The sequence below is a fragment of the Bos taurus genome, chromosome 1, assembly GCF_002263795.3.
Source record: "Bos taurus isolate L1 Dominette 01449 registration number 42190680 breed Hereford chromosome 1, ARS-UCD2.0, whole genome shotgun sequence".
Taxonomy (NCBI): Eukaryota; Metazoa; Chordata; class Mammalia; order Artiodactyla; family Bovidae; genus Bos; species Bos taurus.
In genome coordinates this window covers 26580660-26607620 of record NC_037328.1, presented here as the reverse complement: position 1 = coordinate 26607620, position 26961 = coordinate 26580660, and the positions used below count along the sequence as shown (strand labels likewise).

At 38.0% G+C, this 26961-nt stretch overlaps 1 protein-coding gene across 10 annotated transcripts in view; it reads left to right on the top strand.

Moving 5' to 3' along the window:
* The window catches only part of ROBO1 (roundabout guidance receptor 1), a 1295994-nt gene that overhangs the window by 804892 nt on the left and 464141 nt on the right, over positions 1 to 26961 (top strand). For 4 of the 10 annotated variants that reach the window (XM_059885552.1, XM_059885547.1, XM_059885545.1 and 1 more), the window contains exon 1: positions 23449 to 24523. The exons of the other annotated variants lie outside the window; for them this stretch is intronic. In XM_059885552.1, coding sequence (XP_059741535.1) covers positions 24469 to 24523 — 55 coding nt within the window. In that variant the 5' untranslated portion in view covers positions 23449 to 24468. Of the gene's footprint in view, positions 1 to 23448; positions 24524 to 26961 lie in introns of those variants that run through there. 10 annotated transcript variants of the gene reach the window in all.

Here is a 26961-nt window from a genome sequence, read left to right as displayed (position 1 = left end):
ATTGATTGTCTTTTCATTTGTTGATTTCCTTTGGTGTGCAAAAGTTTTGTTTAATTTTTTGTTTATTTTTGCTTTTGTTTCTTTGTCTTAGGAGATTAATTCAAAAAAACATTGCTACAATTTATGTGGAGTGTCCTGCCTGTGTTCTCTCATAGGTTATGGTTTTAAGTCTTACATTTAGGTCTTTAATCCATTTTTAGTTTATTTTTATATATACTGTGAGAAAATCTTCTCTTTTTAAAAAAAAAATTGTATTTTATATTGGGATATAGCCAGTTAACAATGTTATGATAGTTTTAGGTGAACAGCAAAAGTACTCAGCCATACATATACATGCATCCGTTCTCCCCCAAGCTCCCTTCCCATCCAAACTGCCACATAACATTGAGTAGAGTTCTATATGGAGTGAGAAAATCTTTTAATTTAATTTCTTTTACATGTAGCCATCCAATTTTTCCAGCAACACTTATTGAAGAGATTGTCTTTTTCCATTGTATACCTTTGCCTCCCTTATCACAGATTAATTGCCCATAGTGTGTGGGTTTATTTCCAGGCTCGCTATGCTCTCCTCTCTCTATGCTGTTCCACTGCTCTACGTGTCTGTTTTTGGTTCAGGACCACGCTGCTTTGATTACTGTAGCTTTGTAGAGGCTTTTTATAAAAGTGAGCTTTGCTTCTAGTTTAATATTTTATAGATAACATTTTACCGAATCTTAAAATCCACCTAGGTATTCAGTTTCTAGCAGTGAAATGAGATCAAGGAAAGAAAAGTACAAGATCAGCAACTACACAAGTAAAAAGTTCACCTCACCTTTGCTTCCACTAGAGAAATACATTGAAAAGTCATCTAAGAAATTTATTTCTATGAAGCAAGGGTGTGTCTTCTTGATGTCTACAGCTCCTCTTCCTTATTTGTGCTGATTGTGGTACATAAAGATGAGAGTATAAGGATCAAAGGGTTAACTTTCTGCAAGATTCAAATTTAGAGCAAGTTATTGAAAAGACTTAGACAGCATATGAAAAAGCAGAGACATTACTTTGCCAACAAAGGTCCATCTAGTCAAGGCTATGGTTTTTCCAGTAGTCATGTATGGATGTGAGAGTTGGACTATAAACAAAGCTGAGCTGAAGAATTGATACTTTTGAATTGTGGTGTTGGAGAAGACTCTTGAGAGTCCCCTGGACTGCAAGGAGATCCAACCAGTCCATCCTAAAAGAAATCAGTCCTGAATACTCATTGGAAGGACTGATGCTGAAGCTGAAACTCCAATACTTTGGCCACCTGATGTGAAGAACTGACTCATTTGTAAAGACCCTAGTGCTGGGAAAGATTGAGGGCAGGAGGAGAAGGGGACGACAGAGGATGAGATGATTTGATGTCATCACCGACACAGTGGACATGAGTTTGGGTAAACTCTGGGAGTTGATGATGGACAGGGAGGCCTGGCATGCTGCAGTCCATGAGGTCACAAAGAGTCAGACGTGACTGAGCAACTGAACTGAACTGAACTGATTGAGAAGAAAAGCTCACAACTGTGCAATAGCTGTGGGTAGGGCACCACCATCACAAGGGTATACGGTATAAGAGACCATCACATGTATGTTTAAAGGTTGCCTGAGTAATTTAGTATATGTGAGTCTTCCTGGAGCATATGTCAAATGGGTTCTTGTTTCAATTATGTTGCGTAAATCACCGTATGCAAGAGATGAGTTTCTACTAATCTTAGTTTTAGGTGCTGCATGCTTTGACTTAGAGTCTATGGCATAATTTTCTTACCATTGAAAATTGTATTACAAATTGCTATAAAATTGTTGAACATTATTATACAGTACTTTCTTAGTTCAGTGGAGCTTAAATCTCAGCTGATATAGCTTTTAAAAAGAAGAAAAATCTTTCCTGGATCATAACGAAGGGACAATGGGGAGATGATTGAAATTATAACTAATCTTCTTTTTCCAAAGAACTCTATTTAAAATAATTATCTATCTTTATTTGATAAGAATGAAAACAATGAAGAGACAGTTAAATATCTCAAAGGACACATTTGTTAAAATGTTTAGTTCTCATTCACAAATTCCTCAAAGTTAAATTCTAACATAAAATGTGAAAATATGTAATTGTGGTTGATTTTCAGTAACTTCACAAACTTATGATATCCTTTACCAAAAAATTAAGATATGTTTTACTCTAGACATTTATTTTTCCTGGAGTTAAATGCATATATACACATGTGTTTACACATTTACATGCATTAAAAATAACCTGTATCTAGCAGCATAGATTTTAAACAATTTGCTTGGTAAATATAAAATCCCTTTGCAGTATACACAATTTCTGTGACAAATTTTATCAAAATTTATTCCTTCTGAAACAAAAGAAGACTATTTTATTTGAGTAAACAATGGGATTCTTTTATAATATTGATGCTGGGGTTACATGTTTAAATCAACAATACCTATATATCCTCAGTTATCCAGTTTAATTATCATGTTTAATTAGATGGCAGCTGCATTTTTGAGGAAAAATGGTTCAGAGAAGAATCATTACAAAATGGCAGAGAAATTATTGAAATCTGAGTAATAGAGCTGAAGCAATGATGCAATATTCATACAGAGAAACACTGTTTCCTACAGAATGCCTAAAGTATTTGAGACACAATAAAGATCAATTAAAATTAATTCTGTAAGCATTAGTAAATGTTGTTACAAGAGATATTAAAAGAGAAAATAAGTAAAATAAGTCATCCTACTTTCTGGCCTGACTGAAATCTAGATACATTCAATTTCTTAGCTTCATTATGTATTTGGTTTCACCCATCAGATTTAATTTTCATTCCCATGAGAATTGAAAGAAACTTTAGATACTCTTTAGAGCCATCTTGATATGTTCCTTCAGAAACACTTCATCGATTTACAGACACAATTTGCTGCACAAACCTGAGAATCTGCAACTTTCCTCTTGATGAGATGCTCTGGAATTTAAAAATTCAATCCCACAGGCCTTTTTAATCACTAAAAAGTTTTCACCCCTCTTGTGTTCAACTTTTCATATCCAACATACTGTAATGTGAGCCATAGCTGAGATTCTGCCCTGGATAATTCAGTAATTCTTAACAGCTGACTTCAACTTAAAATACCAAATTTGAAGCACACCAGAGGGCTTCTTTCCTTTGGGCCATTATAGAATTCCCAGTCAATGTCATTCTTTTTCAGAATGGGAGAATAAAGGAAACTGATAATTCTATTATACTTGTATTCTTCAATAACATACTGACATCATTATCTGATTATTTTAGTCATAAATGTTTTTAAGTTTTTAAGGGTTTTTTCCTTAATTTGTACAAGACCATCTACTGAAGAAGTTGAGAACTAAAGAAAATATACTTGCTTTATTCAAATGCATAGAGAGTCCTTTCAAAAGCAAAGTATTTCTTTGGGTATGAGATTTAAAAGATATTTATACATGAAAGGCAATACACATTCAAATCTGACTGACTTGATGTTGAAATTAAAGCAAGTTTATGTTTAGCTTTTTCTGCCATAGAACCAAAAAGAGTAGGCATCAAGTAGAAGAGAAAGATAGAATAAATTCACATGCACCATTTTTTATTGAGGGCAGCACCCAAATAAAATCCAAATGTATTGCTTCTACTAAAGCTTATGTATCTATGTGCTTATAATAAAAAAGAGAAAGAAAGGAAAAAGACTAACATTTTTTATTTTTCCTAAACATTTAGAAGTTATCTCAGTAACATGAAGAAATCAACTTTGATAATACCATTTTCTAGTTCTCATATGAAATTTCCATTAATTTAGATCGACTTGGTAACCCAAGTCAAGATTATTAATAGTCCCAATTTATAAATATTATTCTGATATTACTAGGAAAAGAAAATACTGCCTCATCCATTTTAAAGAGAATGTTCTTTAAAAACATGAAATATTTTTGAAAAAAAGTACATATTAATTTATAAGTAAATAGGCATCTTTGAAGAACTTGAGTTATTTGAGAGCTTGAAAACTATGAGATCCCTTAGTCAAATGCATCAGTGGTTGTGGCAGTTTTGTTTGTACTATTCAAGTTGTTTAGCAAAAGCTAAATTTCAAGTTGCTATTTTTGAGAATTGATGAATTTTGAACTAATGTAATACTACAGTAATGTTTTTCTGTTTTATTAATAATGTTCCACAGAAATTAACCAAGTTCTATAAGAGTAATGCACCTACATGAAGTCATTATTCGTCATGAGAACTCGCTAAGAACAGCAAAATAAAACAGTATTTCTCACAAAACCCACAAGATAGAGAAACAGGAAGAAAAAGCATGACTTAAAAGCTGGAAACTGATTATTTTTATAATGCTTATTTTAATAAAAATATAATCATATTGAAAACATTTTAAACTTTTTAAAAGAGCAATAAATATATACTCCTTACCCTAAAATAAGGACTTCCCTGGTGGCTCAGATGGTAAAGCATCTGTCTACAATGTAGGAGACCCGGGTTCGATCCCTGGATCAGGAAGATCCCCTGGAGAAGGAAATGGCAATCCACTCCAGTATTATTGCCTGGAAAATCCCATGGACAGAGGAGTCTGGTAGGCTACAGTCCATGGGGTCTCAAAGAGTCAGACATGACTGAGTGACTTCACTTCACTTTACTTCACTACCCTAAAATAGCAACTATTGCTATTTGGTATATTTCAACATAGCTATAATCATACTGCAAATATTACATCTTGATTATTTTTATAATCCTAAAAGTAATACATGTTATAAAGTTTATATAGTATGATGTATACTTTGAAAGTTATTTACTTTTAAAGTTTGATATGTTACAGATTTTTTCCATGTATGCTAGAACATATTTTTTTTTCAAAATGCATTGTCATAGAATACACATAAAATTATTGTTTCATAACTAACTTTCTTCACCCAACAATATGATACTTCTGTCAGTACCTAAAAACCTTTTTTTTCCAATAAAACTACATAATATGCAAACTTTTGTTTGTCTGTTTTATCCTAAACAACTCGTAACTTTTGAAGTAACTCAAAACTATTATTTTCAGTGACTGTATACATAGTTTACTTTCTTATCCATTATTTTCTATTAAAAATGTAGCCCTTCCCTTGTTTTTTGTTTTTTGTTTTTTGTTTTTTGTTTTTCTTAGTTCCAAGTTATTTTAATGAATGCTGTCATGGACATCTTTAACTATATATGCAATGTTTCTTTAGCTTCCCAGAGCTGGAATCATTAGACCAAAAGGCATGATCATTATAAGACCCTAATATAAATAGATCCCCAGCTTTGTTTCCCCCTTTAAAGTCTGTGAGGTGTCATAAAAGAACATGGGCATGGCATCAGGCAGACCTACCTGGTTTTTGATCTACAGGCTATTCTGTGTGAATTTGGATGAGTCGTCTATCTCTCTGAATCTCATTTTCCTATGTTCTTGAATTTTAAGATGGAAATTGAATGTGTAGAATGTATATGTATGGAAATACTCATACATATACATATATTTCCCAGGTGGCTCAGTGGTAAAGATTCCACTTGCCAACGCAGGAGATGCAGGAGATCTGTTTTTGTCCCTGAGTCAGAAAGCTCCCCTGGAGAAGGAAATGGTAACCCACTCCAGTATTTTTACCTAGAGAATCCCATGAACAGGGGAGCCTGGTGGGCTACATACAGCCCGTTGGGTCGCAAAGTGTTGGACACACAGCTCTCCATAGGATTCTCCAGGCAAGAATGCTGGAGTGGGTTGCTGTTTCCTCCTCCAGGGGATCCTCCCAACCCAGGGGTCGAACCCTAGTCTCCTGCACCGCAGGCAGGTTCTTTACTGTCTGAGTTGCCTGGCCAAACCCATATATATTTCTAGTGTTTTAATGTGACTCAAATGTGAAAAAATGTAGAGTACCTTCTTTAAAAAAAAAAAAACTCATAATTTGGAAAGTATGAAACTTGTTTTCCATCTTACTGTTATATTTTCAAGGATGAAACATTTTTTCTCTCAGTTTGTGGAGAACCAAAGACTTCTGGTGACTTACAGACTGTGCTGAAAATGTTTTGTTTTGTTTTGTTTTGTTTTGTTTTGTTTGGGGAAGTTTTGAGATGTGCACATATTCTGGAACAGAGGTGGTTAAGTTATAAAACACCATTTGCTCCAGAAAATTTTAAAAGGATTGACAGTTGTTTTGGCAGGGAAGCCATGGGGAAAATTATCCTCTTGATTCATAATAGACACTGGTTCTGTGGATAAAATAGGAAGGCAGAGCTCATGGAATAAAGCCTATTTCAAAGAACCATGACCCAAGTTTTATAAATGTTCCAAAGAAATACACTCATAGAAATGAAAACCAGATTATTTATACTTATATTGTAGCTGAGAGAAACTATTGAAAAAATAAAATAAATCCCAGATTCAAAAATACCAGCCAAATTTTTGAAAAAAGCAAAAGAGATTCAGTGACAACTTTGTTTTAAACTTTTTACTTAAGTATATTTTAGAAATATCAGCAAGGCCCCCTTACTAATAAAATCTACATCTTCTGCCATGGATGGTAGGTTATGCTCTAGACATGTTTTTTAACTAAATGTAATCAAGCATTAAAGAAGCATGCAGTGCTAAAATGAAACCAGGTAAATTCATAAGTCTATGCATTTTATGTTCCTTCGGGCCTTGTCACTGTTATTTTTATTAAAGAATTTATGTGTCACTATACACCAATGTTAGTTTTTCTTTAGTGAGATGTGAACAGCATATAAATAATCCTTCAAAAGAGAATGAAATGTCCAAGATGAGTCCCTTGTTTAATTAGTAAAGAAGAATTCAGATTAATCTCGTTATCTTACACACTTTTACTAAAATTATGTTGAAAATAGTGTTTAGACTAGCTAAAAAATTTTTATTTATAAAAAATACAAGCACTAATATATCATAGTTTCACTATAAAAATATTCCACAAGTGTGCCAACAATGAGAAAATTACACGTATCCTGTAGGTAAATACCCAAAATTCCTACCCAAATAATGAGTCTTGCAATTATCACTTTAAAATCATGAAGTACAGTTTTTTTTAAATTAATGAGTGTTTAGGGTTATATAAAATAATCAAATTATTCAGCTAATATGAAAAATAATTAAAACCCAGCAAACTTCAGGAAATCTAGGAAACATAAGGATGTTTTATAAATGCATTGTTTTATTTCCTATCACCCTTATATATTGTTTTATTATTTTGCACTGTGCACTTTTCATAGTCTTCTAAGACCCCCGCAAAGATAAAGAGCAGATGGAAAGTCTTTATTTATCAATTTCTAGCCAGCAGAGGGCAACAGAGCGTTGTATACTAAACACCCTCAGCCAATTAAAACATTTCATAGAGAGATTTTTTTCCCTCTTGAACAAAGACACAAAGTAAAATATAAAGAGACTTACTGTGAACTTGCATTTCACCAAAATGTGGATGTGGGTGTGAGTGTATGTGTCTTGAATTTTAAATTATGTTTTGGATAATTTACCTATGGTAAATTAACAATCTAAAATTAATCCAAGGGAACATACATGAAATAAGAAATATCTTAGTAGAAGATGTTATCCAGTCTTTCAGGGGAACTTCAAAAACTACAAATTCCCAATATTTGTAATGAGGTTTCTATCGAAAAATCATGTTACCCATATCATAGGGGCAAAATAGCAAAAGAATTCTCTCTGAGTTAAAAGAATCCCTCTCATCTCATTTATGTTTTTGAAATAAATAGTTACCCAGTACTTATCCTAAGCTTCATGTTTTAAACCCAGTTTATTATATTCTTACATTAGTTATTGTTTCAAAATAATTTTATGAGGGACTAATGACATTTACCTAAAGAGTATGTGAAGATTATATATATGCAATATAAGGACACTTGACAAAAATCTAATTTAAAAACAAGTGATATTTTCTCTCAAGGTTAAATCAATTCTGAAGGTTTTTGCCACTCCTTGCTATGTACAAGAAAGTTAATTATTCGATACATATCACTATTATAATGTCATGAAAAATCTCTCCAGACCTCCCAGGCTTAACTGACTGATTCTTTGATTCTAGAAGCTATTGTTTCCCATCCGTAAGTCTCACCTACCCACAAATAGATAAGCATTAAAAAGCTCTCTTCATGACACCTAAATATAGACATTGAATACCTTATATTCATTCTCTTGACTGCATACCCTTTATAAGCCTGGCTGTATGTTTCTGAACTCATTATGAAATATTACTCTAAATAGATTTTACCATTTTGTCAGAGAAATAAAATGGAAAGGTATACATCTTTTAAAGTCTAAGTTTCCTTGGTTGATTGTGAAGTCATATTTATGTATTCTCGTAGCATTGACGAGCAGATATACTTTAAGAATATTACAGTAATAATATCTGAGAACCATTGGACCATCACATGTCAGATATACCATGGCAACTTTAATTTTATTGATAGTGTATACTCACTAAGACTGTTCAAAAATAGGTCACCACTGATGTGCTATTAGTTAAGAATATGGTTTTCTAAGTACAACATTAATTTGAAATTAGTTATGCTAGAACTTTATTATATGTAGATGTCTTTTAAACTGTACTTATGGCTTTACAAGCAATCTTTCAAACCACAGCCCTTATATGCTTTGCTTTATTTGTTTTAAAGTTTTCAGTTTTCTCCTACTAACTGTAAACTTAATCTTGAGGCTCCCAGGATAGTGCTCTTTTTTTCCACAAGGAAATCACAACAATAATTTTCAGTTGATATTAAATATTTCCTTTCTCTATTCCAAGCACTGTGCTAAGCACTTTTTGCATATTATGTTTCAATACTTGCAACCCTCCTGTAAGGTAAGAACAATTATTCGCTTTACTTAATACAAAAGGAAAAAGGTCTTAGACATATGAGGAGACATGACCATGGTCACCCTGTCCGTCAGTGGCAGAAATCTCCATGCATTTTAGAAACAAATCCAGTGCCGTATTAGTCATTATTCTAAGTATGCACCAAACTCTATCACTATTCCTGCTCCAAACAGCAAAGTTTAAATAAACACTGTGGTGGTGGTAGTTTAGTCTCTAAGTTATGTCAGACTCTTGAGACCTCATGGGCGGTAGCCCACCAGGCTCCTCTGTCCCTGGGATTTCCCAGGCAAGAATACTGGAGTGGGTAGCCACTTCCTGCTCCAGGGAATCTTCCCAACCCAGGGATCAAACCCACATCTCTTACATCTCCCCCATTGTAGATGGATTCTTCACTGCTGAGCCACCAGAGAATAAACACTAAATGCTCTTAAATTTGACTTTGCCTCAGACATTCCTTTATCTTGTAGTTGACTGGAAGATGAATAGTATAAATATATTATATATCTATTTTTTCCTAAAGACATAAATAAAAGTATACACACTCTGGAACATATTAACATAACTTTTCCCATGTGCTCATGTCTGCACAATAAGCCCACAAATGCCTATTGCAAGCCTTGTAGCACCTAGGAGCTATCACCATGGAAGTTTTCTAATCACTTCTCTATAACTCATGTTTCATTAGTGAAAGTCACACAGTCGTGTCCAACTCATGGACTATATGAAATTCTCCAGGCCAAAATACTGGAGTGGGTAGCCTTTCTCTTCTCCAGGGGATCTTCCCAACCCAGGGATCCAACCCAGGTCTCCCGCATTGCAGGCAGATTCTTTACCAACTGAGCCACAAGGGAAGCCCAAGAATACTGGAGTAGGTAGCCTATCCCTTCTCCAGCGGATCTTCCCGACCCAGGAATTGAACCAGGTCTCCTGCATTGCAGGTGGATTCTTTACCAACTGAGTATGAGGGAAACCCTATTTTGTATAGTATAAGTCATATTTCATTAAGTCCACACCAATTCAAAGCTTTACACTTTACCTTTACTTCCAATCATCTTTCTTATTCTATTAATTCCAAGTTTATGTAAAATAAGTAACATATTGTTGAAAAAAAAAGCCTCTTTATGTAAGATCTAAATTTCAATTCATCAGAAGAATGTAATTAAATTTTCTTTTTAAAGATATATAAACATTTAGTAATGCTTTGGGCTATGTTTACATAAAATTTTATAATATTTTCCTATACAGTAAGGTTTACAGCAGAGCTTGCCTAGTAACTTAAAAACCTAACTGTACCTCATTAATAAGATACATTTCCACTAACTTATTTCATCCTTTCAAGAAAAAAAAAATTTCCCTCTAAAGGAATTCGACTGGAAAAGTGTTTCTCAGTCTTGATACCATTAATATTTTGGGCCAGATTATTCTTGGATTTGGGTGGGGAACTGTCCTGTGTAACACTGAGATGTTTAGCAGCAATCTTTGCATTTAGACACTAGATGACAGCAATGCTTTTCTCCTCCTCCGCACAGTTATGACAACCGCAGAAGGCCCTGGACATTACCGAGTATCCTCTGAGTCAGGGAAAGAGGACAAAAATGGCCCCAAGTGAGAACTCTGAAACAGAGAAACTCTCCTAGGAATAGCCTATTTTCCTTTCAGAATTGGAGAGATTAAGCGAGAAAAGCATGAAGGCCAGATATCTGCATTTAGACTTTCTTTGTATTCCTCTTAGTCTAGCTGAGTATTTCCTAAAACTTAAGATGGTGACTGCAGCCATGAAATTAAAAGATGCTTACTCTTTGGAAGGAAAGTTATGACCAACCCAGATAGCATATTCAAAAGCAGAGACATTACTTTGCCAACAAAGGTCCTGCTAGTCAAGGCTATGGTTTTTCCAGTGGTCATGTATGGATGTGAGAGTTGGACTGTGAAGAAAGCTGAGCACCGAAGAATTGATGCTTTTGAACTGCGGTGTTCGAGAAGACTCTTGAGAGTCCCTTGGACTGCAAGGAGATCCAACCAGTCCATTCTGAAGGAGATCAGTCCTGGGTGTTCTTTGGAAGGAATGATGCTGAAGCTGAAACTCCAATACTTTGGCCACCTCATGTGAAGAGTTGACTCATTGGAAAAGACTCTGATGCTGGGAGGGATTGGGGGCAGGAGGAGAAGGGGACAACAGAGGATGAGATGGCTGGATGGCATCATCGACTCGATGGATGTGAGTTTGAGTGAACTCCGGGAGTTGGTAATGGACAGGGAGGCCTGGCATGCTGTGATTCATGGGATCACAAAGAGTCGGACACGACTGAGTAACTGAACTGAACTGAACTGAAGAATACTGTATGGAAGTGAAGCACAGAGTTGTGTTCCATGCACATACTTTGATATGAGCTATAAATATCATTGGTGAATAAGTCAGAAGTCATTACTACCGCTAGGGAGTTTATAAGTATACAGCAAGCGTAAACGATATATATATATAAATATATATATATATTTCACAGCAATTATGTTTGGTTGGTGCTATGGAGAAACAGTCGAAGTTTCTTTAAGCATTTTACAGAGACACCTCTGAACTATTGGGGAAGATGGGAAATACAAGTTTGGGAAGGCTTTTCAGGGAAGAGACTTTCATCAGAGACTTAAAGGATGAGTATGAAGTACCCAGGGGAAATCTGGGCTAAAAGGCAAGCTCTTCAGACTGTGTTTTGCTCCCTTAATCACGTAATTTCCACCTGGAAAACACATTTAATGATGTTCTAGAATGTATAAACATGTCTAAAGAAACACCTCTATATTCACTATCACTTTTTCAAGTATTCTTAGTGTTGTGAAATATTAAAGAGAAAAGATCAAAAAAAATCTAGTATAATGAATAATCTGATTTATTAAGCTTTGCCAAGTATTCTGCATATTTCTGTCTGAGTTAAACAGAACTGACCAAAAAAAAAAAAAGACAGTTATTTAAAACAGATGGATTTGCCAGATAAAGATCTGATTTTTAAGTGGTAAGATTACTGCCCTCAAGAAATTATGACATTACATCTTCAGTCAGTGAGGCATCCAATATGAGACATAATGTCTTTTCTTTAATTATTTTAACTTTATAGTTCATATTTTTGGCAGGAAAGCTAGGATAATTAAATTTTCAGGCTCCTATTGTACAATTAGTCACATGTGGAATTTAGAGGAAAATCAAGAAATAGGTGATGTTGACTGAAATAATATGATTTGGATAAAGTAGGATGCACATTACACCTCTAGGTTGATTCCTATTTAGACACTTAAGTATGATTACATTATGGTCACTGTCAATATAATTATTATAACCAAATGTTAAATAACGTGCACTGCCATTAGGAAAGACAAATGAGTAAAATAGTGAATTGGGCTTAAATTTATATTTTTCCAAAAGATAATTGCTTAGAAAAGCCTTATGTCTTGATTTATTGTCCTTGCTAAAAGAAAAACATTTACTTTTTGCTGTGAAATAAAAGACCTGTGAAATTGAAACATACTTGTGAAATACAAACTTTTCATTTTTAAATCAGTTCTAATGAAAGGAAAAGCACCCCTTGAACAAACAAAATTATCCTATTCGGAAAAAGTTAAAATTTCAGGTGTTAGGAATTGTTTAATAATAGTTATTCATTGTTGTCTATGATGCTTAACTCCTAAGGCATGTTGATTCTAAGACCATTTGCAATCTGCATGGTAACTCCAAAAACAATTGAGTCACTTAAAACATGGGGCATGTGCTGCCTCAATAAAATATCAATGATTAAAATGAAACTAATTAACAATTTAACTAGTGAGACAACATCCTAATATGATTTTTTAAAGTAGATTCCATGCACCTTAATGGCAATTGAAAATAATTTAATTATCTAACCATCAATGATTAGTTATATATATTTTAATAAAATTATATGATGGACTTTTACTTCACTCTTTTAATGAGGGTGTTGAAGAATATTTAATGACAGAAGAAATTTTATGACATAATAAATTGAGTGAAAATGTAGGTAACATAGCAGTTTTAGAGTACTGTTCCATATTGTAAGAATAAAAGTCCATACATGAAGAGCAAACAAATGAAAAAAAAAAAGAAAGGGCTATAATAAAATGTTGATTGCATATGTCATTGTATTTGAGAGTTATTGCAAATTTTATTTCTTGTATTTTCCAAATGTTCTAAAAATATATTCCTCTGATATTTTGAAGAAAAATAAATAAAATCTCATTAGAACCAATTAGCATCTGAATATAGGGATGTAAGCTATATTACTTTCAGTATGCTCTTAAATAATATTTGTGGATAATACTGACATTCTAAATTAGTAAAACAATTTTTTTAAACTTTGTAGTTAAAACATCGTAAGAAAAAAATAAAATTTAGAAATCCTTGAATGAATAGAATAATTTTTATATGATGTTTTTGTAAGGTTGTTTTACTGGCTTCAGCAAACATCTGTTTTATTTCAAAGATACTCATATGATACATAAATGCAACAGATACATACTGTGCCAGTGAAATTCTACCTTCTAGGTATAATAAAGCAGCTTTAAAGCTGCAAGTATATCGTGATAGGAAATCGAGAAGGTGAGATTAGATCAAATCAACAAAGACTTTCAGTTAGAATAATGGAATTGGATGATTTCTTTTGGAATGTGGCCAGGATGTTAGAAAGGAGGTGATTAAACTCTTAGGAAAATGTATAATTATCCTTGTTGTTAAGACAGTAGGTTTACATTTCATGTTAATTTTCAACAGCAGTTTGTTTCTCAGAGACAATTGTAGGATATGGCTTTAGTATTTATTTGTAAGAATGAGCACCTCATATTTAGAATCCTAGTTCTCACAGGCCAGTCGTATTAAATACTAAGTCCTGAATTGAACTTTTCAATGAGAAGTCATTTTTCCATAAAAGAAACATACTATATAGGCTGTAAAACAAATAACATAAAACTTTCAGTATGGTATGAAAGTGAAAGTGAAAGTAGTGTCTGACTCTTTGTGACCCCACGGACTATAAAGACGGGAATTCTCCAGGCCAGAATACTGGAGTGGGGTAGCCTTTCCCTTTTCCAGGGGATCTTCCCAACCCAAGGATTGATCCCAGGTCTCCCGTTTTGCTGGCGGATTTTTTACCAGCTGAGCCACAGGGGAAGCCCAAGAATACTGGAGTAGGCAGTCTGTCCCTTCTCCAGCAGATCTTCTCCACCCAGAAATCGAACCCTGGTCTCCTGCATTGCAGGCAGATTCTTTACCAACTGAGCTATTAGGGAAGCCCCTATAATACTACAGTTTAATAGCATTATTATTTATGATTAACTTGGATACTTTTTTTCACAAGTTATTATAGTATTAAACATTTAGGCCTACTTTTTATTTACTATCTCAGAAAGTTACCTGTAAATAGGGAACTATAATAGAATTTTAAAATGTATTTCAAGTCAACATAATGCACTTTTAATGCACTGATTAAAATAACTGTTAGAATCTAGGTAAAATACTATTCAGGGTAAACAAAGCAGCAGGTGGGACTAAACATAATGAATGTACAAAATGAGACATAAATCCTAACATATGTACCTCAATCCTCTAAATATTTCTTGAATGGGTTTTTTAAGAAGCAGGGAAAAACCAAAAACATTGAACAGTTTTGTACAACACATCTGCAGAATTAAACATAATGTAAATTACTTACAAAATAGTTTGTGTTCAAATTGTAAGCCTATAGAGTGCAACATTCAGCTGCACAGCTGTTAACTATGATGCCAATTTAAGAGAATTTTAATTCATGATTCGAATAGTATACACTTGGTTCCAGATATATTTGGAAGTCAAAAACCAAAAGACAGCAACTTTTGTGGTAAGATATTAATACATATCCATCTTTATGTCTTTCAATATATTCTGAACAAGTTAACAAACTTGTAGTGTGTATTTTTCCATGCCTTCTCCTTAAAGAGAAACATAAAAACCCTTTGAACACTTTCAGATCAGATCAGTCGCTCAGTCGTGTCCGACTCTTTGCGACCCCAAGAATCGTAGCATGCCGGGCCTCCCTGTCCATCACCAACTCCCGGAGTTCACTGAGACTCATGTCCATCGAGTCAGTGATGCCATCCAGCCATCTCATCCTCTGTTGTCCCCTTCTCCTCTTGCCCCCAATCCCTCCCAGCATTAGAGTCTTTTCCAATGAGTCAACTCTTCGCATGAGGTGGCCAAAGTACTGGAGTTTCAGCTTTAACATCATTCCTTCCAAAGAAATCCCAGGGCTGATCTCCTTCAGAATGGACTCGTTGGATCTCCTTACAGTCCAAGGGACTCTCAAGAGTCTTCTCCAACACCACAGTTCAAAAGCATCAATTCTTTGGCACTCAGCCTTCTTCACAGTCCAACTCTCACATCCATACATGACCACTGGAAAAACCATAGCCTTGACTAGCTGGACCTTTGTTGGCAAAGTAATGTCTCTGCTTTTGAATATGCTATCAAGGTTGGTCATAACTTTCCTTCCAAGGAGCAAGTGTCTTTTAATTTCACGGCTGCAGTCACCATCTATAGTGATTTTGGAGCCCAGAAAAATAAAGTCTGACACTGTTTCCACTGTTTCCCCATCTATTTCCTATGAAGTGATGGGACTGGATGCCATGATCTTCGTTTTCTGAATGTTGAGCTTTAAGCCAACTTTTTCACTCTCCACTTTCACTTTCATCAAGAGGCTTTTGAGTTCCTCTTCACTTTCTGCCATAAGGGTGGTGTTATCTGCATATCTGAGGTTATTGATTTAGAAATAAAATAAAATTTAAACACCTAAATTCCATATAGAAGCAGAAGTAATATACATGTGCATGTCACTCAGTTTTTTATTCCAGAATGAAAGTAGATCTTTAATTGAACAAAACAAAATTTACACATCAATGGCTTCCTCAAGCTAGAACCAAATCCATAGAAAAAATATTAAACAGCAATTTTTATTAGTATTTCACAATCTAGCATGGGGATAAGATCCAGGGAGCCAAAGTTCAAATCTGTGTTTAGTCTCATGTTAGTTAAATGTTCAACATCTTCTCATGTATGAAATAGGTAGTAATTGATCTACTAATACACTTTTGAGAATTTAAATGAATTAGAATACATAAAATTCTTAGAACAGTACCTCTAGCACATCATATTAGGTAAATGTTGGCTGTTGTTAGTTTTATTCTATTAGGAAATGGGGATTTTAAAAAGTTATGGTTCTTATATTCCTGAAGATATGTAAAACTCTATATATAATATAGGAGTAATATAATATGAATTGTATTATACCACATCTAGTGATAGACAGTATTCTAAATCTAGAGAATCTTGACCAAGAATTTTTGATTAACCTATTCTGGTGGAAACAAATCTCCAGTGATTTAGAGGGCTGGGTTCTAGTTTTGAGTAAAGCACTAACTAAAGGTGTAATTTGGGGAAAGTCAGTTCCTTTGAACTTTAGGTTTCTCATTTATGAAAATTTAATCGTGAAGGTCACTTCCAGTTTGAATGTTATATACTTTAAACTCAGATTCCAATCTCTTTGTTTTCAAATAACCTGACCCAAATCAGCATGTGCCGACTTGTCAGAACCTTGACTTTCAAGTCGCTGAAGTCCACTGAGAAACATCAACTCAGTCTCTCACCTTCATGTTAGTTCTCTGTTAGTTGAAGTGGATAAATGATTGAACCATATATATCTGAGAAAATATACTTTAGAACTACAGAAATAGGTTTGTTAAGGAAGCATTTTTTCCAAAAATTATATTAAGAAACAATGAAACAAGACTCATTCATTCATGTAGTCGTTCAACAAACATCTGAGTGCTGACAAGTTACCAGAGAGTGTTTGGGATGCTGGGAATAAAAATCTCTGACCTCATAGAACATTTTAAGAGGAGTGAGTCAGTCAATAAAAATAAATAAGGACATATGTAGTGTCTTAGATGGGGATAAGTGCTCTGGAGCAAACAAAACAAAACAGAAAAACAAAGCATGAAAAGGTATCACATAAAGATGTACTTTTATAATTGGTGGTCAGAAAAAGCCTCTCTGAGGAGGTGTGATTTTATGAAAACCTGAGAGAGGAAAGACTGTAGGTTTGCTGATGTGTGGAGCTAAGTGTTCCAGCCAGAGCAAGTGCAAAATCTCTCATGCTGGTGGTTGCCTGATAACATTCTAGGAATAGTTTAGACACTGTTGTGGTGAAGCAAAGTGAGCAGGGGCAAGTACATGGGGAAGGAGATGCTGTCAGGACATTGGGAGAGCAGCTCTTGTGAAGCCTTGTAGGTTTCTGAAAAGAGTAGGCTGTCACTTTAGGTGAGATGGTAAACCACTGGAGAGTTTTGAGCAGAAGCTTGTATTTGAACCATCTTGGTTTGAACTAAAGTGCCTTTCCCCGCCCCCCCCCCCCCCGCCATGCATTTTGGTTCAAAACAAAATGGGTTCAAATATAAGGTCCATGGCTTCTGGGCCTTAGAACTTCAAGTTAATGATTTATTCTTTCATCCCTGTTTCTAAATTAGGATGATAATACTACTTCACGAGATCATGGTGAGCATTAGATCAGATAACATTTGTAAAGTGCCCCAAATGTTGCCCTCAGTCAATGCTACTTCCCAGTGTCCTCTCCTTTATCTGAAAAAAACTTACTGTCTGTTAATATTAAAGGATTAAACCCTAATGAGACCCATTTTGCTAATAGTTAGGGTCCCAGGTTCCATCAGAAGGACTTAGCAATACAGCATCTTGTTGTTTAGTTGCTAAGTCATGTTTGACTCTTTTGTGACCTCATGGATTGTAGCCCACCAGGCTTCTCTGTCCATGGGATTTTCCAGGCAAGAATACTGGAGTGGGTGTCCATTTCCTACTCTAGGGGATCTTGCTGACCCAGGGATCAAACTCGTATCTCCTACATCTCCTGCATTAGCAGAACAGATTCTTTATCACTGAGACACCAGGAAAGTCCAATAGATCATCTAGTTGTAGATTATCTACAATGTCTCCAAGATGCTAAGAAGCAGAAAGGCAAGCACAGTCACAGTAACTCCATAGTGAACTCTAGTATATCAGAGTTTATGTTTTTAAATGAGACTTAGAGACCCTTAGTGACACTGGAGCATGTGATTAGGTGAAGCCTAAGGAGTTCTATTCCACATTTTCCTAGATTGAAAACCCTGACAGTGCCTTAAGTCTTTCACTAAGTGAAGACAGGTAAAACATGAAATCTCTTCTGCCTATGTTTCCTGGTTTGGAGCCTCCCCTGGTGGCTCAGGTGGTAAAGAATCTGCCTGCAGGAGATCTGGGTTGCATCCCTGGGTTGGGAAGATCCTCTGGAGAGGGAATGACTACCCACTCCAGTATTCTTGCCTGGAAAATCCCATGGTCAGAGGAGCCTGGTGGATTATAGTCTATAGGGTTGCAAAGAGTCAGATACAACTGAGAAACTAGCACTTGAACTATTCCCCGCCTCCCCTCCATTAAATCTCTAAATAAGTGAAGACAGGTAACCCAGGGAATCTCTTATCCCTATGGTTCCTGGTTATGGGCCTATAATTACCCATTCTAAATAGCAAAGAAGTAAACAAACAAAAATAATGCCATTAAAATGTGCCCTACGCACATTTAAAAGAAAACATTCTGGTAATTTTATGCTCTTTCATGAACAAGAATAAAGTTACACATATTTAAAAATTCTACCTTGTATCCTCTTTTCCTTTCTTTCTCTTTTCTTTCTTTCCCCTTCCTCCCTTTCTTTTCTTTCTCTTTCATTATTCTAATCCTAAATTATTTATTTTTTCCTTGAACTACTATTGCATATAAAATCTATACCCAACTCTATGTGATTTATTACATGTGACTTGTTGATATCACATATGGCACTTAGAATCAGTAAGTATTGAGCACTTAAAAAAATAGGGTTTTCTGTAGGTAACTATCATAAGTTGTTTAGTGGGGAAAACTGAAGCTTTTAATTTCCAGGAGTGGGGGATTAGAGACATTACTACAAGAGCAGCATGGCCTATACTGAGCAATGTTTACTACAGAGACAGGGCGTTTCAAAATATGGTAGATGTTCCAACAGATATGTGTCTATTCTCCTTTATTGGGGTTATTTTAGGTTACTTTCTTAAATGGGACTTCTGTTATATATCCAAACTTAGACTGAATCCAAATATTCAGATATTAAATTATTAAAATATTCAGTGTAGTTCATCAGTTTATATACTAGAAACAGCACAGATTATTTGGCAATTTTGTATAAAAGTTGCTCATGTAGCTGTGGTACTCTGAGAGGTTGTGCAGCCTGGCCTTGGTAAGTATCAGGCTGCTTCTCATCAGAATTCAGGCTTCATCTGGTTTCTGGCTTCCTGGTAAGGTGGAAGAGAGAGAAATGTTGTGGTTTGTATTTCCCTTAAGAATTCAACTGGGCTCCTCCTGATTTGGGTAACTGATATCTGAAATCTCTACAAAGATCCTGGGAGTTTTGTTATTTCCTGAGTTCCTATAACTACCCCTGTGAAAGATGAAATCAGATCAGACTGACTCAATATTTCTTTACTGCTCTAGAATGTTGAATGTCAAGGAAGCTCCTATTTACAGAACTGTGTCTCTCAGTCGTGTCTGACCCAGTCCATTCTACAGTCCATGGACTGTAGCCCGCCAGGCTCCTCTGTCCATGGGGATTCTCCAGGCAAGAATACTAGAGTGGTTAGCCTATTCCTTCTCCAGGGGATCTTCCCGACCCAGGAATCGAACCAGGGTCTCCTGCATTGCAGGTGGATTCTTTACCAGCTGAGCTGCCAGGGAAGCCTTCATTTAAAAAGACTACTAGAATGTATTACTTTCAGGCTTTCCTTGAAATTCTTATTTTAGAGAGCTTGAATTTCATAAGCTTCAAATGATCAGAATTCTCTAAATGGAACCTGAGAATCCACCACTCCTTTAGAGCATGGTGATCAGAATAGAGCTTCTGAGTACAAATTACATGTTCTTCTTACCCTGATCTTTGTTTCCCAACCAATCAGCCTGGAATGAGTCAGGGTTCTATTCTATGTATCAGAGCTGCCTGAAGACCTGCCATTTGTGGGCACCATGTCCATGTGTACACACACATTTGCACACATAGTCATATAGACACAATGATTATTTCATGCATTGTCCTAGTAACTTAATGTGCAGGAGTAGAAATGGGAAGGTGACAAGTTGCTATGATTCATCCACCTCCAGGAATGTACAGAGCTGTTATTTATCCCAGAGACACTAGTTTTTATTCTTCCTATAGGTTCCACTCTGGAGTCTGTGTAGCTCCCTGTGTAAGAGCTTTGAGAGCCTGAGGAATAGGTTTCTCTTTGAATCTTGCCTCTTCAGAGCCCTTTAATGTTTCCTGCATGTAGATGATGTTCACTATGTTTGTTCGTGTGAGTAAGTGAGGGAGTGAAAGAAGTTATGAAAGTTCTCAGGTACAATTAGTTTGACTTGTTACAGAGTCTTTATACCTTCTGAATACAAATTCTTATCTTCAGGTACCACCTTTACTGATATAATTGACAGAAAAGTACACTTTGGATAAGGCAGGGAAAGCAGAGAGGATCAGCATATATAAGCTGGTGATGAGGACCCTCATGGTGGTGGGGGCGGGGGGATGGGCAGCTGGCCGAAAGTTAGCTCCCACAGGATTCTTTCTGCTGACTCCCCCAAGTAGTATAGCCTCTAGGAGTAGCAAAGAGGAGCCTGGTGGTGGGTGGGAGGATGTTGTTGCTAACTGAAGTTGAGAAATAAAAGGATAAATGGGAGTATTAATATGGTTTCCTTTTAATGACAATGAGATAAATGGTAAAGGAAAATTTGAAAACCTTAGCAAATTTCTGGAGACCAGGAGACTCACCTTGGGAAGACAATACAAGTGTGGGATTCTTGTGGGATCCAAGTGGGATTCTTGTGGGAAATAATACATGTGGGATTCTTACACATATTCTACTTTACATTTAAAAGCATACATCCTTTACTAAATTCAAATCTTTATTTAAAAATGCACTCAGATACTATGAGGATTTGAAGAATTTCTCTCCCTCTCTCTCTTTCTCAAGTACCATGCTTTAGGTCATTTATTTTCTATTACTAGGTAAGCTTATCTTAAAAGCAGGTTTTAGCCCAAGGGGAGAAAGAAAAGACATATTCTATGTTTCTCACTAAGTATCCTTTCACAAAGCCTGAATCAATGTATGTTTTTCAGCATTTACTGCACATTCTTGTTTTTTTTTTTTTTATTGCTGGAAAGGTTTTGGCTAGAGTCTTTGAATTCTTATCTCCAGCCTGTTTACTGAATTTTCAGTCAGCTTTCTCAGGATTAAACTATCTTTCACTTTCAGAGATAGGTGCTGTGAACCAGAGTTTCTTTGTACAAAATCCTGCTCCAAGGTCATTGGTTGTACCATCAGCAACTAAAATGAATGTATGATTCACTTTTAAAACTGTATCTTTTGTTAGGTAATGCATGTGCTCACTTTAAAAAATGTACAACAGTATTTAGAAAAGCATATATCCATTCCCATCTCTCCATCTATCATGCTTTCTCTTTCCCAGAGTCAACCACTGAAAGCAGATTCTGGTATTTCCTGATAGATGACAAATAAGCATCTTGAACTTCTTACAAGTAACTTGGCACATAATAATTTATTGAGAAGTATAACAGTGGTAAAGAACCCGCCTGCCAATGCAGGAGACATAAGAGACATGGATTCCATCCTGAGTCGGAAAAATCCCCTGGAGAAGGGCATGGCAACCCATTCCAGTATTCTTGCCTGGAGAATCCCATAGACAGAGGAGCCTGGCAGGCTACGGTCCATAGGGTCACAAAGAGTTGGACGTGCCTGAAGCGACTTAGCACGCACACGCACATAATAGCCCTCAATACCAATGCTGTTGTTGTTGTTCAGTTGCTAAACCCTGTCGGACTCTTTGTGACCCCGTGGACTATGCCAGGCACCCCTGCCCTTCACTATCTCAGGGAGTTTGGTCAAACTCGTGTTCATTGAGTCAATGATGCCATCCAACCATCTAATCCTCTGCCGCCTTCTTCTCTTTTGCCCTCAATCTTTCCCAGCATCAGGGTCTTTTCCAATGAGTTGTCTCTTTGCATCAGATGGCCAAAGTGTTGGTACCAGTATCTACCATTTATTGGGCACTCACTATGTCTTTGGAGAAGGACATGGCAATCCCCTCCAGTATTCTTGTGTGGAGAATCCTATGGACAGAGAAGCCTCGTGGCTACAGTCCATAAGGTCGCAAAGAGTTGGACACCACCGAAGCGACTTAGCACCCAGGCAACTTCCCTTGTGGCTCAGCTGATAAAGAATCTACCTGTGATGGGGAGACCTGGGTTCGATTCCTGGGTTGGGAGGAGGATCCCCTGGAGAAGGGAGCGGCTGCCCACTGCAGTATTCTGGCCTGGAGAATTCAGTCCATGGGGTCACAAAGAGTTGGACACCACTGAGTGACTTTCACTTCACTTCACTTCACACCATGTCTTGGGTGGTTTTTGTATAGTGTGTTTTTTAAAAGAAAGGAAGAAAAATGAATGAGTGAATGAATGAATGCAATAACATCCATCAAATGTGATAGTTTTGTTTTGCTTTCGATTTGTGAATATCTCAAGAGTTTCTGTTTCAGAAGGGAAAATGGAGATCTGGTCTGGTAACAGAGATAATAGCTGGTTGGTTGGTATTTTAGGGCGAGGTGCATGGGATGTTAAAGCCCACACCTTTTGGTTTTGAAACACAGAATGGGTTCTCCTATAAGCACAAACTCCAGAGTAGTCAAGGATGTTTTTTGCATATTTCCTCTTCCTTAGTTACCTCCCCATGGTTAGCATTCTGATACTGAGAGTCAATAAAGTTGAAGGAGAGGTATTTGGTTACAAAAAAAAAAAAAAGTCCCCAGGACCCACCCCTGCGCCCCTCAAGGAGGTGGGTAGTCTTTCTACAAAAGCCTCAACAACCACAGTGTAAAATAAACTGATTTTTGTAATACAGTGCCCATCTCCTGATACATTTTACGTAGTTATTTCCCTGCTTCCTATCCCAAAGGTTCGTTTGCCCATATTTGATTTTTTTTCTTTCTTTCTTTTTTTTTTTTTTTTTCTGTTTTAATGGGAATAGGGAAGGGTGAAGATAGAGTTATCTGAGAGTTCATCCAACTCCTGGAAGCGGTAGGGAAGAGGTTAAGCTGGACCGGAGGATTTTTGAAGTCTTTGGCTGGGAGGTTCCATTTGGAGAAAGGTGCAGGGGAGCCAGGGGTGGCAAGAGAAACAAGGCAAGTTCCCATTCGCTCGGATTTGTGATCCTGAGCAATTTGATTTCTCACCTGAGGGCGCAGTCGGGCACCCTGGCTCGTGGATGGAAATATTAACAAGCAGAACTTGCCAGGGAGGCGTCTGGAGAGTGTAACCTGACGCATGGAAAGGACCGCGCGGCCCCTTTAAGTGTTCTCGGGCCGGGAAAGAGAGGGAGGAAACTGGGAGCCGCGGGGAAGGTGGGGGAAACCCACAAACGACCGAGCCAGAGAAGGGGCAGCGTGAGAGCAGAAACTTCAGACGCTGCTGATCCCGGCGGAGCTCGGGTGAGCCGCAGCGGCCGTCACTCCCACCCGCAGCGGCACGCTCCTCGCCCCTCTCCGCTACCCCGGGGAGGTCCGGGAGCTGCCTCCCTGCCGCTACCACAAGCCTGGGCTGCGGGCAGCCGCCGCTTGGAACTTTGGGCTCCAGCGTCCCAGCCGCGGAGAGTTTGGGGTGCTTTGCGCACACGCCCAAACGGCGAGGGGTCTGAGGGATGGTGAGCGCAGCTCTGGGCTGGGAGCGCCCGGGAGGCGTGAGTGTGTCCGCGGACCGGCTGCAGTCCTTAGTGCCCTCCGCATCCCCCAAGTGATGGGAACAAGGGCCCGCCCAGGGAACCGCTGTCGCCGCACCGCCCCCTTGCTCGCCCCCAGCGCGCGGAGTCACCCAGGCACACCCCCGGCACCCTGTGCCTGCTCTCCAGAAGTGCTGCCGCTGCCTTTGCCGCCGGCGCGGGTGGCCAGCTGTTGACTGGGCTCGCCGATAGACGGAGAAGCACTTTTCGGCTCGCCCTAATCCGTTCTCACACCCCAACTTTGCCGCCGCGCCGGCCCTCGCCGCGGCGCTCGGGCGCACAGTGTGGGGGCGCACGCCGGGAGGCTTGGAGAGATCGAGGAGGAAGGAAACCGTACAACTGCTCTTCTGCTTCGGCTCTTTGTTGTTCGCTTTGGATGGTCCTTGGAAGTGGCCGAGCCGCCTCGGAAACCCTGGCGCCAGAGAAGGCAAACCTTGGAATCCTTAGTCTGCAAAGGGCTCTGAGATATTGACAAGCGTCCGGAAAGGTGGACCAGTAATTGCCCTGAAAACTCCTGGCGGATTGACCCACGTTGCTTATATTAAGCCTTTGTGTGTAGTGTGTGTGGTGTGTGGCTTCATAAATTTGGGGACCTCATTTTTACTCCCTCCTCTTGGCATGAGACTGTATGCAGGATCCACCCGAGGACAATGATCGCGGAGCCTGCTCACTTTTACCTCTTTGGATTAATATGTCTCTGTTCAGGTAACCCCGCGTCGTCTTTCTTCACCCTTCATTCCCCCCTTGCACGCCTCCTCTCCACTTTCCCGAATCAACCCCGAACGGAATTTTGGCGACCTCTGCTTCCTTCCAAGGCCGGAGGGGCCCGACCCCTGGCAGGAGTTTTAGACGAAAGGGTTCTTAGATGGTACTTTGTGCTGTCCTTATTCCCCCATCCCCCAGGACCCTCCAAGCCTTTTCGCAGACCTAGGCCTTTTGCCAAGTTCGAGGCACGCCCAGATCTCTCCGGGCAAACGCACGTCTGAGCGCGGGGTGGAAGAGGCAGCGGGTGGCGGTGAGCCTGGGCCCTGAGGATGAGCCAAAGTCAGTCCGTTGGCTCGGCCGCGTCCCTGGGGAAGGGAGCTGTGCGCCCAGGGAGCGGCAGCCCAGAAACCCGTCAGGATTCCTGAACCTGGTCGTGCTATTCGCCCCTCCTCTTCCGAGCAAACGGGTTATTAGTAGTTGTTTTATGTAACCAAAGTCTGTAATTAAATTCGATGCTGAAGAAACTTCAGGAAATAACTCCTTCTTACGGTAGGATATAAACTAGCCACTCTGGCTGGCTGAGTTTAGAAGGGAAACAGGCGATTGCAAGTATCAGAAAGGGAACACTTACTTGCCTGGGAATATTCATTGGCAAGGGAAAACCGAAGGCTGGATTTAGGATTTGGGGGATTCATTATGTAGTATGGAAACTCTTCATGTGAACCGTTGGAAGGATGCTGCAGTGGGGTACGTCTGACCTTAGAGTGTACAATGCATCTACACTTACCAATAGTTTTCTGACACTCCCTAAGAAACTTTTAGTATGGGGGAACAGAGCCACGACTCAACTTTTCTTTCTTTCTTTTTGGTAGATTCTGGTTTCAATCAAGGATCCAATTTCAGGCCTTAAAACACACCACACACACACTCACACTGCACCACACACACACACACACACACACGCACACACGCACTGCACCTCAGGGAATTTTTTATAGTCCTGTACTGAGCTTCAAGTTGCATCAAGGCCTGTAGGTTAGAGTAACTCAGTTTCCGTGATTATGAAACAGTTTTGAAAGGTTAGTTTGAGATTTTTGTGGTCTATGGCTATAGTTTATATTTTGAAGAAGGCTTTTACATAAGGAAATATGTAAAAGAAAAACATACATCAGCCAAATGATAGCGAATAAACCCTTAAAATAGTTTCAGCCCACGAGATATGCTTTCTGACTAAAAGGAACCTTTGCAATGAAACTAAATGAGGAATTCATTAAATTGTTACTCCGTTGAAGAAAACAGAAAACTGAAGTTTTCATATATGTCACGGTGGAAGATGAATAGATGAAACCAACTCTTTGGGGCCACCTCTTCTTACTTCAGTTTCCCCTTTCTCTACTGTAGTTTTGGTTTTTGTTTTTTTTTTCTTCTTCTTAGTTTGCAGGTCTGAATGATTGAAAAGTTCCCCACCCTCACGACCTGGCGAGGATGCAAATCAGAAACATTCAGATCTGATCTCTCTATTTGTCTGTGTTTGCTGCGTCTCCCCCTAGTAATTTACAGCTTCAGATACCTTTGAGGTTTTTGTTGATTCACCTTCTCAGTTAAAGTTTATTCACGTGTGTAAAGTGAAGTGTCAGTGTGATAAATGACTGGAGAGCCAGATTACTGAAGATAGGAGGATTAATGGTCATTAGTCACTGTTTGAGCTGAGTTTGTATATGTTGGGACATTTTATCATGGCTGTAGATTAAAGATAGGGTCACACTAATAGGGTATCACTGAAAGCTGGTCACTTCAGCGTGCAAGTTCTCTGTCTTCACTTGGAGAAATATCTTGGAGTGTGTGTACTGTCCTCTCAGATTTTGTAATTTGATGAGTACCTAGTATCTGAGATTTGTAGTTTAAATAGATATAAATCATTTAGACCTGAAATGATTTCTGGCTTTGTTTTTCTAAGTTAATTTTCCACTGAAGTCACTGATGATTTTCATAAGTCTTAAATTTTCTAATAGGTGTGGTCATCACTTTGTTGGCAGGATCAGAGCTGTGTCCTTGTGAGATGCTCTTTCATATTCAGCCTGAAGCTGTTCGTAGCTCTTCTGCTGACTTTAACTCCTGCTGTGCATTTGAACTTGGGGAGTCCAAGTTATTGGTCTGCTGAGGAGATTTCATGAGAGTGTGCTATTCTAAAGCCATCCTATTGATTTGAGTAAACCTTCACAGAACTCAGATAAGTAAGTCAAGTTGGGCGTGCTCAAGACATCTGGACAGGGAATGAATGAAGTTCTTGAAAGATTGTGTTTCGTATCTTGCCTCAAGCCTAAGTTCACAGTCTATCACTTGTTAATGGAGTGTATTTAAGAGAAATGTGGTGAGTTTAAATAAATCAAAGTGTACCGAGGGGCTAAGGTACCTTCAACAAGATTTAACCTGTAAAA